The 14,847-nt window shown below is 42.4% G+C and overlaps 1 protein-coding gene across 1 annotated transcript in view; it reads left to right on the top strand.

Annotated features, from left to right (window-relative positions):
• The window catches only part of LOC126154821 (G-protein coupled receptor GRL101-like), a 354,933-nt gene that overhangs the window by 114,224 nt on the left and 225,862 nt on the right, over nt 1-14,847 (top strand). Inside the window, exons 6-7 of the mRNA XM_049916187.1 lie at nt 894-1,052; nt 4,412-4,564. Of these exons, the coding sequence (XP_049772144.1) occupies nt 894-1,052; nt 4,412-4,564 (312 nt within the window). The remainder of the gene's footprint in view (nt 1-893; nt 1,053-4,411; nt 4,565-14,847) is intronic.

Raw genomic sequence — 14,847 nt, 5'->3', positions numbered from 1 at the left:
ACTGGCAATGGTAAGGAAAGCGTTTCTGAAGAAGAGAAATTTGTTAACATCGAGTATAGATTTAAGTGTCAGGAAGTCGTTTCTGAAAGTATTTGTATGGAGTGTAGCCATGTGCGGAAGTGAAACGTGGACGATAAATAGTTTAGACAAGAAGAGAACAGAAGCTTTCGAAATGTGCTACAGAAGAATGCTGAAGATTAGATGGGTAGATCACATAACTAATGAGGAGGTATTGAACAGAATTTGGGAGAAGAGGAGTTTGTGGCGCAACTTGACTAGAAGAAGGGATCGGTTGGTAGGACATGTTCTGAGGCATCAAGGGAGCACCAATTTAGTACTGGAGGGCAGCGTGGAGGGTAAAAATCGTAGAGGGAGACCAAGAGATGAATACACTAAACAGATTCAGAACGATGTAGGTTGCAGTAGGTACTGGGAGATGAAGAAGCTTGCACAGGATAGAGTAGCATGGAGAGCTGCATCAAACCAGTCTCTGGACTGAAGACCACAACAACAACAGGTAGATTGGCGCCTAATCAAGTCTATTGCGGGAAGGAGTCGTGTGACGCATAACAACACGGTATTGGAATGTTAGTGTGGGTCTTCCAGGATGGCTGTCTATGGATTCCCAGTAGGCATCGGTTCGAAGGTAATTTTGCATAGTGTTTGAACGAATATTCGAATATGACGCAGGGGAATGAGATGACACGTAGGGATAAAGGAAAAAAAAAACATGTACGATAGTGTGCTAAAAGTACAACTAGTATACAAAAACCTGAGGTGAGTGAATTATTACGTAATCAAAAATAAATTTAAAATCGCTTTTTCTACGAGCGGTACAACGTTCGCTGCCGTCCGTCCTTGACAACGTTTCGTTCAAATTGTCTCTCCCGCAGGCACCGAGTGCAGAGGACAGGGCGAATATCTCTGCCCAAACGGCCGCTGCATCAGGCGCGCCAATGTCTGCGACTCGTACTGCGATTGCGTGCCGGCTTCCAGAGGGCAACCATGCGCCGATGAGGTGGACTGCGCCGGCAGATATCTCAAAGAGTACGGTGAGTACCGTGGACTTGCTGAAAACGAGTCCGCTCCATTTACTCATTCGCAGGATCACAGAAAAAGCCAAGGGACGCAAAAATATACAATTTCGTTTTCACATTAACTGCGTGAAAGTGTCTGGACATTGATTGCAATTCGTTTTAAAGATGTAACAAACAGCGAGTGGCTCCTTTTCTGCTGATATTAAAGCATTTAATTATTTAAAATATCGCAGCTGTTTGGAGAGCAATCTATTAACTTGATTAATCTAGATACTTTTTCATAACAGTTGGTTCTTACTCCTTTGACTTGAACTTTATCACACTGATACTGAAAGGTTCCATTCCTTGTTGCTACAGAATGAAAAGCATACCATTGATGGTCTGTCGATTCAGATCTTATTGCAAGTAAATTTGCATGCCTCTGTAGAAATCCTCTAACAAAGTCTTCTCTAGGCATATTTTCCTTTAAAATTAGCACATTTCTTCCTTCTCTATCCAGATAATTTTTTACTGGCCTTGTCAAGTTCTTCGGTGTAAAAGGAAATTTTCTTTCAATCCATAAACCAGACCAACTTCTTCCTGGTGAAATAAATTAGGAAATTAGGACCTACTGTCTTAACAGTGTTTTTCAGTAGGCAGTTATGTACGTCACCAAATTTAAGTATTTCAGAATATAAATATCTAAATAAGAATAGTGATGTGAGAATTAACAAAACTCTGTAGAAAGGATGCAAGCAAGCCCGAATTTTCCTGTATGAATTTCTTTCACTTTGCCCTGTACGGTTCAAGGTACAGCGTATATTTCAGAGGCCAAGCGTATCGATATTTTTCCTTGGCGAATCTCTTCTAATGGTTGTAATTACAGTAGGCACGACCTCCTCCTTTTTGCTTTATGATTCCTCACACCGTTCGACTTTTACAGGGGTCTATCCAGACTTTTGTCTCACCCTGTCTTTCCCACATTCAGAAGTCACACTGCCAATCTTAATATTAATTGAACGAAACGCCAATTGTTGCTTGAGTATACTTTTTGAGTGTATATATTAAGAGATACTGACGCAGCAGTTACGTTAAAAAGGAAATGGTTCACGAAATCAAGTTTACCTGTGTAGAAGTTTGTTTTCACACTTAAGCCTCCGTTATTGCGCGCTGACTGGATATCAACAATCACTGTACAATACTTTCTGCGCTCAAAGTCAACTGAAACTATGAGGATGTCGGAGACTTCTATCCATGACACAATACGGCTTTCAAAATAATTAAACCATGAATTCAACAAATAGCAGCACAAAAAACGGATTTCATAGCCTGCTGGCCTAAATTACCACAGATGGCTGAAGTTAGCACATTTTACGGTACCTCGTTTCCTGCACTGTGCAGCACTTAGGTTCTTGACGCCGCTCGTCAAGTTAGATAAACTTGATTTTTCACGCCGCTCGTCATACTGGATACTTTTTTGAAAAAGAGTAACATGCAACTTCAACAAGAAATTTTGACCAGCAACATTTATTTAACCTTCGCCCTCCAACTCTACTCAACGGAATACCAAGCGCTACTTAAAAAACTGCTGGTTTGTGTTCCATATTTTGAAATTACGTGCAATTCTTTTTTTTGTTTATACAAGCGTCCACTAGTTAGGGACGGGGTAGGCAAGAGTGGAACTTGCTCTCCTTCCGCCCTCCCCCGCACACCTTGGAAATTAGAGCACATAGATTTTATTCATTACAGAATTCTCATGAGGTTCTAAAAGTGGGAATAACCATCAGTTCTCTGACATAAAACACTTTTTGTGTCGTCTATAAAATTTAGTTCTTGCGCCATGACATGCTGTAACTGACCAACTCAGCTATATAAAAAATGGAAATATTACAGTCTTCTCGCCTCCTGAATAAATTTCTGCAGACGCGAATGTTTGTGTGTGTGATGAAGACTAACGGGCCTACCTGGTCTTTGCGTAAATCTGGCCCTCTTCGGTTATGGAAACAGATCCATCAGTCACAAAGAAGAAGCGCTTTTTTAAACTCTGTGGGGTGCAACACATAGCAACATAAGGTTACAGAGAACCAAGTGTTCAGTCCAGTTGGCATGGCTGCACAATAACATGTCAGACTGGCGAGACAAATGTTGTGTGTGGGTTACACTTAATCCAAAGAGCCTAAAACATGTAGCTACAAGAAGAAACTTTGTTCAACTTATGTTCTTGACAGTGAAGATTAAAGAACAAAAGGCAAAAAAACACAATAAATCTGTAGATATGTAGCTTTGTAAAGCAAAAATAATTAAAAAATAAAAATGTAATGCACATAATCTAACTTGAATAAATGGTCTTCTTGTTTGTTTCCGTTTTCTACAATTCGAGAAATATTAATCAGTAACGTTTTTTGCTGGTTATATTTGTGACATCTAATAGAATTTCTTCAATATATCTTTATTTTCAATTTGGCGTTTTAATTTTCGATACCAACCTACATGATGACATATGAATAAGAACGTCTTTCGTAAATACTTGCTGGTGCATTGACTAAACTATAAGAGAATACAATTTACAAATGTTTAAATAAAAAGATGTGGCATCCATATTCATCGCAATATCGAAAGATGTACTTTGCATTTACAAACGAAATATGCTTTACATGTAAGATATCAGAAGCAGTCTATGTTCCAAAACATACTAACTGGATTATGAAACAGTTGACAAGTTTTGTGTGCTTCCTGTGAATTTAAGCTGTTAGGCACGATACGCTCTCAAACTCAAGGAAACAGTTATATAATTTAAAATGTGGAAATTACAGAGTCTTACACACCTCTTAGATAAATTTCTCTGGGCACACCTGTTGTTTGATCCTACTCGCGAAGCTATGCCCTTTGCCTTTCTTCGACTTTTTAACTGACTTACCCACCTAATTACAGGGAGGCGATCAGTTACAAATGGACTCCAATCCATGCTACAGCTTGACATTTTTCAAATTAACAAAACATTGCCAGGGATTAAAGAAATGAGGTGCGTTAGAAAAAAACCTTAGGAACAACTTAGTTTATCCTTTGTTTTTCAGCCTGACACCTATCCATTCAGCCACCGAGTTAGCTGAACAATGTTAATTACATTTTGATGATGATTAATAGGGTCCACAATAATGGCAAAACGCTATGACATAGTGCACATCTCATGATCCGCTACCGTTCTTTTTTCTCTTTTTTGTTGACTTGCAGATATCAAAATGACTTCGTCTCCAAGCTGAGCCTGCATGTTTTACATTTTTAAACACATTTCACCTTTTCTCTTATGTGTAACTTTTATTCCAAAGCAACAGCAACACCTGTGTATCATATGTCTGTATTATCCTCTAATAAGAATACTTATCTGTTCATTGCAGGAGTCAGTGTTTGCACACCAGGTGAAACATTGTCGTGTGTTCTGCCATCCAACAAGAAGCACCGAGAGGAACGTTGTATCTCATCAGACTTTATATGTGACGGCTATAATGACTGTCATAACGGAAGATATATCTCCGATGAATTTGGGTGTGGTAAGTTAACATATACTTTTCTCGCATCAGCTGTTAGAATCATTTAACTTTTTGTTCCATACTTAACTTTAAGATAATATTTATTTAAAGTACAATGGAATTCAAGAAGTAAACAGAAATCTGAAGGAGAATCCATTCATCAATAATGTGAGAAATAACTCAATCTGGCATTCGACTAAGCCATAGATTATTGTATAATTCTAAAAATCATATCTGAATTCCTGGCATTCGACTAAGCCGGAGATATACTGTATTTTAGAATTATACAATATATCTCAATCAGCTAGGATGACAAAATTTCTGACGATCTCTCAGGTTGATTGACTAATGATATACATTTGAGTGTTCAAACGAGTTGTTGAACCGATTTTTATACAGAACGTAGTGAGGACAGACCCAGTCGTCTTCTTCGGCTGCTACGAGCTGTGTTGTTATGTGTAGAGTCTGTTCACAACGAGATCTATAATTCCTTTGTGTGTGGGGGGGAGGGGGGTGGGGGGGGGACGAGCCAAGGAGAGCTTACGTCATGCAGTGCAGGCACTACACTTGGGTTCACGTATTACTTTATGATCCAAGTGGCATTGACAGTGCCATCAACTGACCGCCATACCCGCGTCAGCTGCTACGTTTTGCATGTCTACAAAACTAAGAGAGTGGCTTCCATAATTCGTGAAATTAAAAATTATAGTTTCATGTTTAAAGAAGGTTCTTGTTGGAATTAATTCCATATCACTTCTCATATCCAATTCGAAATTAAAAACAGCCAGTAACAAAAACTCACAGTGCGGCAATAAAAAGAAAGAAAAAAAGTTTTGAACATTTTTGGCATATGTAACACTGAATTACAAGCATGCTTAAAAATAATGATAACTATTTCTATAAAAATGTAAAACTGACTCGTATGTGATGGGGACTCGAATATACTACACTGAAGAGCCAAAAAAATTGTTCACCCTGCCTAACATCGTGTAAGCACGACCTGGCACGGACTCGACTAATGTCTGAAGTAGATATGTCCAATAATGTTCAAGTCTGGGGAGTTTGGTGGTCAGCGGAAGTGTTTAAACTCAGTGTGTTCCTGTAGCCACCCTGTAGCAATTCTGGACGTGTGTTGTGTCGCATTGTCCTGCTGGAATTGCCGAAGTCCGTCGGAATACACAATGCCTATGAATGGATGCGGGTGATCAGACTGCTTACGTACATGTCACCTGTCAGAGTTGTATCTAGACGTATTAGGGGTCCCGTATCACTCCAACTGCACACGTCCCACGCCATTACAGAGCCTCCACCAGCTTGAGCAGTCCGCTGCTGACATGCAGGGTCCATGGATTCATGAGGATGTCTCCATACCCGCACACGTCCATCCGCTCGAAACAATTTGAAACGAGACTCGTCCGACCAGGCAACATGTTTCCAGTCATCAACACTCCATCGTAGTCGTTGACTGGCCCAGGCGAGGCGTAAAGCTGTGTGTCGCACAATCACCAAGAGTACTCGAGTGGGTCTTCGGCTCCGGAAGCCCATATCGCTGATCTTTCGTTGATTGGTTCGCACGCTGACACTTGCTGATGGCACAGAATTGAAATCTGCAGCAATTTGCGGAAGAGTTGCACTTCTGTCACATTGAATGATTCTCTTCAGTCGTCATTGGTCCCGTCCTTCAAAGATCTTTTTCCGGCCGCAGGGATGTCGGAGATATGATGTTTTCCGGATTCTTGATATTCACTGTAAACTAGAGAAATGGAAGTACGGGAAAATCCCCTCTTAATGGCTACCTCGGAGATGTGTCCCATCGCTCGTGCGCCGACTATAACACGACGTTCAAACTCACTTAGATCTTGATAACCTGCCATTGTAGCAGCAGTAACCGATCTAACAACTGCGCCATACGCTTATTGTCATATGTAGGCGTTGCCGTCCGCAGCTCCGTATTCTGCCTGTTTGTATGACTTTGAACACTATGGGACTTAACATCGGAGGTCATCAGTCCCCTAGGACTTAGAACCACTTAGAGCTAACTAACCTAAGGACATCACACACATCCACTCCCGAGGCAGGATTTGAACCTGCGACCGCAGCGGTCGTGCGGTTCCAGACTGACGCCCCTAGAATCGCTCGGCCACACCGACCGGCCCTGTTTGTATATCTCTGTATTTAAATACGCATGCCTATACCAGTTTCTGTGACGCTTCAGTCTACATTCACTACATCACCCAATTAACTTCACCACTGCGCTAAAGCAGCGCTTCAGAAACAGATTTTGTTGTTGCAACTTTATGTCATCTAAAGGATCTTTTTTATTGATTACCTGTAAAAGAAAGTCAACCAGGGGTAATGAATGCAGGGTGTGATGTAATCCCTGGAACCTTAACACACACACCCCATACACGAGTTTTTAGTCGACACCACCCGTTGGGACCTCCCTTTGTAAGGTAAACAATACCAGGCATTCCTACAATAAATAAGGGTGCCATTACACACACAAACAAAATTATTTTTGCTCTTGTACTCGAAAAATTCAGCGACATTACCAGTTAGTTTTTTAGCCCCACTCCGAGGAGTGGAAAGAATAGGAACAGCTACGCACTCATCGACAGATGTACACTGAGGTGACGAAAGTCATGAGGCACCTCCTAATGTCGTGTCGGACCTCCCTTTGCCCGGCGTAGTGCAGCAGTTCGATGTATCATGGACTCAAAAAGTCGTTGGAAGTCCCCTGCAGAAATACTGATACATGCTGCCTCTATAGCCATCTATAATTGCGGAAGAGTTGCCGGCGGAGGATTTTGTGTACGAACTGACCTCCAGATTGTGTCCCATAAATATTCGGTGGGATTCATGTAGGGCGAATGGAAGACCAAATCATCCGCTCGCATTGTCCAGTGTGTCCTTCAAATTACGAGGTGCATTCAAGTTCTAAGGCCTCCGATTTTTTTTTTTTCTAATTAACTACTCACCCGAAATCGATGAAACTGGCGTTACTTCTCGACGTAATCGCCCTGCAGACGTACACATTTTTCACAACGCTGACGCCATGATTCCATGGCAGCGGCGAAGGCTTCTTTAGGAGTCTGTTTTGACCACTGGAAAATCGCTGAGGCAATAGCAGCACGGCTGGTGAATGTCCGGCCACGGAGAGTGTCTTTCATTGTTGGGAAAAGTCGAAAGTCGCTGGGAGCCATGTCAGGTGAGTAGGGAGCATGAGGAATCACTTCAAAGTTGTTATCACGAAGAAACTGTTGCGTAACGTTAGCTCGATCTGCGGGTGCGTTGTCTTGGTGAAACAGCACACGCGCAGCCCTTCCCGGACGTTTTTATTGCAGTGCAGGAAGGAATTTGTTCTTCAAAACATTTTCGTAGGTTGCACCTGTTACCGTAGTGCCCTTTGGAACGCAATGGGTAAGGATTACGCCCTCGCTGTCCCAATACATGGACACCATAATTTTTTCAGCACTGGCCGTTACCCGAAATTTTTTTGGTGGCGGTGAATCTGTGTGCTTCCATTGAGCTGACTGGCGCTTTGTTTCTGGATTGAAAAGTGGCATCCACGTCTCATCCATCGTCACAACCGACGAAAAGAAAGTCCCATTCATGCTGTCGTTGCGCGTCAACATTGCTTGGCAACATGCCACACGGGCAGCCATTTGGTCGTCCGTCAGCATTCGTGACACCCACCTGGATGACACTTTTCGCATTTTCAGGTCGTCATGCAGGATTGTGTGCATAGAACCCACAGAAATGCCAACTCTGGAGGCGATCTGTTCAACAGTCATTCGGCGATCCCCCAAAACAATTCTCTCCACTTTCTCGATCATGTCGTCAGACCGGCTTGTGCGAGCCCGAGGTTGTTTCAGTTTGTTTTCACACGATGTTCTGCCTTCATTAAACTGTCGCATCCACGAACGCACTTTCGACACATCCATAACTCCATCACCACATGTCTCCTTCAACTGTCGATGAATTTCAATTGGTCTCACACCACGCAAATTCAGAAAACGAATGATTGCACGCTGTTCAAGTAAGGAAAAAGTCGCCATTTTAAGTATTTAAAACAGTTCTCATTCTCGCCGCTGGCGGTAAAATTCCATCTGCCGTACGGTTCTGCCATCCCTGGGACGTATTGACAATGAACGCGGCCTCATTTTAAAACAATGCGCATGTTTCTGTCTCTTTCCAGTTCGTAGAAAAAAAATCGGAGGCCTTAGAACTTGAATGCACCTCGTAGTAGCAAACAACCGTGGCCCAGTAACATGACATCGTTGTTTGGGAACCTGAAGTCCATGAACGATTGCAAATGGTCTCCAACTAGCCGAACATAAGCATTTCCAGTCAATGATCGGTTCAGTTGGACGAGAGGACCCAGTCCATTCCATGTAAACACAGCCCACACCATTATGGAGCCACCACCAGCATACGCAGTGTCTTGTTGACAACTTGTGTCCTTGGCTTCGTGGGGTCTGCACCACACTCGAACCTTACCATCAGCTCTTACCAAGTGAAAAAGAGACTGATCTGACCAGGTCACGGTTTTCCTAGTCGTCTGGAGTTCAACAGATACGGCCACAAGCCCAAGGGAAGTGCTGCAGACGATGTCGTGTTGTTAGCGAATGTGCTCGCGTCAGTCGTCCACTGCCATAGCTCATTAACGCCAGATTTCACTCCATTGTCCTGACGGATACGTTCGTCGTTTGTCCCACAACTCGACCCAAACGCCGCTGCGCGTTGTCCGTGGTGAGAGGTAATGTACGAAATTTGGTATTCTCAGAACACCCTTGACATTGTGGATCTCGGTATATTGAATTCCTTAATTATTACCGAAACAGAATGTCCCATGTATCCATCTCGAACTTCCACTCCGCGTTCAAAGTCTGTTAATTACCGTCATGCGGCTATAATCACGTCGGAGACCTGAGTACAAATAACAGCTCCGGCAATGCACAGCCCTTTTATCCCTTGTGTGAGCGATACTACCGCCATATGTATATGTGCTTATAGCTATCCCATGACTTTTGTCATCTGAATGTGTTAACTTGTGACACCAAACAAACGGCATAACAATCACGTCGCAATGGGTACATATGCAAAGTTCTTTATTACATTGTTGAGGCAGGTAACGGCCGGACACAAAACAAGAGCGGGCCGACTTCTGCCAGTCCAGACCTAGAATACTGTCTTTCATCTCTTTGTGAACATGCTATACTCGCTGCCTGGACTTTAAACACAGCTTGCAGCATCTGAAGAAGACTGTCTGTCGTCGACATATTGTCCAACAAAATAGTATCTACAATTCAGATGAACATACGAAACGCTTTCTCAACGTCAAAAACATTTCAGCATTGATAATGCATAGAGGGACATGCATTTCAACTAAAAGTTGCAGGATCTAATAAAAAATAAGATTAACATTTAATGCCCCATCAACAACGAAGTCATTGCGGATGGAGGAAAAGCTTGAACTTGGGAAGGAAATCGGCCATGTCCTTCGGTGCAACCATTCCGGCATCCACCTTAAGCGATTTAGGAAAACCACGGAAATCTTAAATCTAAGTGGTCGAACAGGGTTTTGCGCCGCCTCCATCCCAAATGCGAGCCCATGGTCTCATCACTGCGTCTCCCCGCTCGATTGCAGGAATGTATCTTCGATAAAAATACTCTTAAGAAAGTGATTGGTAGTCAAGCGAGGGAAGGGGATGACGAAGTCGTTTCACATCTGTCAGAGCGCACACAATATGGCTGCGACAGTAATAGCTTATGTATAGACGTCACAGTGAGGACTGTAGCTCTACGGTCAAGATTTCGATGTCTTCTTGAGATGTCAGTTCTGCAGATATAATACCTAAGCCCATTTTGGCGAAGATTGCGCTGCCATATTGCTCGTGTGGTCTTTCAATTACTAATTTCATTCCGTGGATCTTTGGTCTTCTATTTGTGGGGCCAATGTGGGTCTCTTGGATTAGTAAGAGATCACAGTTGTGAGTTTTACATGCTACAGCAAGTAGCACTTCTTTCTCATGAGAGGTCCCTTCAATGTTTATGGACATTATATTTAGCGCTGGCTTTGATAAAATATCTTGGGATTTAACTTGACCGTACTCTCACCTACAAGGAACACTGTTTGGCCACAAAGATGAAAGTGAGTGCCAGTAACAACATCATCCGCAAGCTAACAAATACCAGATGGGGAGCGCAACCTACAGTTCTCCGCACGTCCGCTTTAGCTTTATGTTTCTCCACTGCGGAGTACTCGGCACCCGTTTGGCAAAATTCCACCCACGCTGAACAAGTAGATATAGCATTGAATGAGACTGGACGCATCGTGACAGGATGCCTCCGCCCAACTCCCACAAAGCAGCTGTACCACCTCATGGGCATAGCCCCGCCAGACATCAGAAGAAGGACTGCCGCAGAAATCGAGAAACATAAACAGGAGACAGATCCCAGGCATCCAATGTTCGGATACAATCTTCAACCTCGCCGACTTAAATCAAGGAAGAGTTTCCTACGAACAACTGAAGCAACTCTTTTATCGCCTAGAGCACGACGAGAAGAGCTGTGGTACAATGTGGACCCAGGAAGACCAGGGAATAGCCCCAGGGAAGAACCCACAGCTGGCTCTGAACTCCCATATACGACCTGGAAAGCCCTGAATAGAATACGAACAGGCGTATCAAGATGCAGAGCAAACTTGGAAAAATGGGGCTACATCAGTGCAGACGAGCCCTGCGAGTGTGGAGAATAGCATGACCCACAACTCCTACTGGTCTGCAGGAAACTAAACAACCCGTGTTCGACTCAAGACCTATTTGAAGCAAATGACAAGGCTATTCAAGCTGCAGTGTATTGGGCTTCACGTGGGATATTAAAATCGCTCTGTTTCGCATCCTTAGCGCTTATCATTATATGTTACATACTTTCCTGTATTATTGTAGTTAATTTACCTTATAAACATGTATTATTGTATTATAACTGCTTCTCTTGCATTGTAATATAATTTTTTTTGTAAAATGGTGATGTCTTGTATACGATAAATAAATAAATAAGTAATAGCTTAGCGTTTAGGTTCTAGATAAGGTCACACACTGCCCGTTAACTTTCAGTATTGGATTTGCTTAGCACGGTGGTAAGTCCTGCAGTTCTTCTGCGCACTTGCGCAACTATTTTTAGAACATCCTGTTGCCTAAAATAAACGCTCTGAATAGACGAAAAGCGTAAAAAACAAAAACAAATCACGATTGTTGCCTTACCAGTTAGAACCGTGCTCTGCAACTGAACTATGGAAACAGCCGTTTGAGGCAGCAGGCTAAGCAGAGCGATATGACAACGGTGGAAAAAATTGAAGGATGACTCGATCACGCTCTGGTTGTTGCAACAGTAGCTGTCGTGTAAACATTAGCTGTCAACCACTATGTTATCTGATCCATAGGAGCTCTTCCACAATTAGTAGATCTTGAGGAAGTACTCTACGGCACGATAACTGATCGTCAGCGATCATGATCTATTCGGGAGGACGATGGTTCAAACCCGCGTCCGCTCATCCTGACTTAGGTTTCCCATGGTTTCCCTAAATCGCTTTAGGAAAATGCAGGAATGGTTCCTTTGAAAGGGCACGGCCGATTTCTTTCCCTAATCCGAGCTTGTGCTCCTTCTCTAATGACCTCGTTGTCGACGGGACTTTAAACACTAATCTTCTTCTCCTCCTCCATAATCTATTGTTAGTCAACTTTCCAGTCCAATTGCTGTCTGCTTGGCCATGACTTTTTGTAATCTCAGTAATGTGTTCTTAAAAGTGATACTCCTTGTATAGATAACAAAAGCTAGTTTTCTTGCAATATCCGCCAAGCAGGGCGACGGGAAAAATATTAAATGTTTTTTCGTATAAATATTTAGCCTCTTCGCTCTATGTTCTCATCCACAGTAAGTCCGAAGCTTTCGACGAAAGTTTCTGCATCATCGGAAAAACAATAAATATCGTATTTTTGTAAAACAATATTATATTGTTTTGAACCCGACTTTATCATCAAATGGGTGTGTCAGTTAAGAAGGCAATATCTTATTCAACTGCGTTTGACCGCTCCATTTGTTTGTTTTAAACTCTGTGAGTGCACTATCTTCCGTTTCTGCTTTTCGTTACATTGCAAGTTCATGAGCAACGTGCCAGTCTGCGTGACAATCCTCGAGCTGAATGGGGAGAACTATCTCCATTCCTGCACTAATTCTCTACCAATAGTGAAGAAAAACCGCGCGTATAGTACGCCAAACTACTATTTTTAGATGTGCCTCTAATTCTAAATCGGTAGAAATTAAAGACTATGTGGTGTTTGTGTCCGAGCACTGTCAGCCTTGGCATTCAAACAATATCGTGTGAAATAGCACTAGTGGTCACTATCAAATGCCTTGTTTCATTTCGCTGATCTGTTCTTGGACTGTTTGTGCTAGAATGAATGATGAACGAGAGTTTGGTTCGTTTCTGGGCATAATAAAGAGTGTTCTCTGAAGAAGAAACTGTCTATTCATAATAGCGAACGCAAAATGTGGTGTGTGGCATACAGCGTGAAGGAAGAGGGTCAGGTTCTCTCCGCACTGCGCATCTTCTCACGGCAGTCGGTGTGCCGGGCGCAATTTTTCCTCCGCTTCCAGAAATACCCATTAATAGTGGACAAGTAAAAGATTAACCACCAGGTATTCTGATCTCACTTTTCTGAAACTTTGATCATCTCTCTTAACTGCTCTCTACGACGCTGCCTATTGCCGATATCATAACTTTTGCTGCCAAATATTTGTCTGCATGTTTACAACAAGAGCATAACCAGCGCAGTGCAGGGAAGGTGCTCTCTGTGACGCTACCAACTGTCGATATTATAACTTATAGTACAAAATATTTGTCTGCGTATTCATAAGAGCGTAGCTAGCGAGGTGCAGGGAAACTGTGCGAACCGAACTCATATCCTGTCCAACCAAACTCACTATCAATTCAGTAACCGTTTAAGAAAAACACAACATATGATGGATACTCAGTAGTAGCAAGTCTACCCAGAGCCACTCAGCGTGACATCGCGCAATTATTTCGTCAAAAACTGTGGGACTAACATGAGCTGCCACCCTGAGATCAGTAAGGTCGTGATTCACAGTATATTTAAAAGAGGGACTAACCTGATTAATATTGGTCTTTAGAAATCTATGCTTATTACACCTAAAAAAAATTTCTTTTTGTAGTGAAAAATGTAATGAAATGTAGATAAACAGCTGGGCCTTACAACTGCAACACCATGGAGCTGACATGCAACAAATGTCAGATTAGCATGAAGTGGGTCTCTCTTCTAGAAACTACACTGAAATGTCGGTCTGTTGTGAATGTATCCCTCATGTAAAAAGAAACGTCTTCCAGAACCTGTCGAAATTTAACATCAGGGTCGTGGCCCACAGAGATCGTGGTTTATTGTTCCACGAGATTACTTTTGAGTTTGGTCGGAATCCTATGGCTGTCATGTAGATACGGAATCGATGAGTTCAGAAAGGCCATAATGCCAGACAGGATCTCAACGGCTCCACGTGTCTAGCGCCCGAGAGGAAAGATACATTGTTTGCTCAGCTGTGCAGAGTTGTACATTAACACTCACAGGAGATGGGCTTGTCTGCATGAAGACGAGTATCCATACGGACAGTGTGACGATATATGGAGCACAACGGACTGTCAGCAATGTGACCATTTTCGTGGCTTCTCTTGACGCGAAGCAGAGGAAACGACTACCATTGGCATGCCCAACGACAGCGCTGGACACAAGAGTGGCACCACAAAGTCTTTCAGACGAGTTCTCTGGTTATAGATACCGCATCACAATGGACGCAGGGGAGCTCGGGGCAGAACGGGATACTAAATGTTAAAGATTTATTTAAAGTAAAGGAGTGCAAGAAAACAGTTCTTAAATGTGTAAAAAATCACCTTGTAATATAAGCTAATTTACCTTACCTGAAAATCACTTAAAACTTTTGGTCACGTATTTTTTAAATTTTTTCAAAGACATACTTACATATTTCCCGTTCTGCCCCATCCAAAGGGCTGAAATTTGCATAAAAGTCGAAATTATGAGGAACATCACCTTAAAACTAAGAATAAAGTTGTTTGATGAACAATTTAGAGTAAGGAATATGGAATCTTCAAAACAATCGTTAAGAATAAGAAAATATTTTAATGTCATTTTGAAGAATGTACAGTTATATTTCATGTCAAATACCAAGTTACTGTTGCTGTATTGAATCGCATCGCTCATGCACCAGATGTATTT

This window comes from Schistocerca cancellata, chromosome 2, assembly GCF_023864275.1.
Source record: "Schistocerca cancellata isolate TAMUIC-IGC-003103 chromosome 2, iqSchCanc2.1, whole genome shotgun sequence".
Classification (NCBI taxonomy): Eukaryota; Metazoa; Arthropoda; class Insecta; order Orthoptera; family Acrididae; genus Schistocerca; species Schistocerca cancellata.
This window is presented reverse-complemented; position numbering and strand designations above follow the sequence as displayed.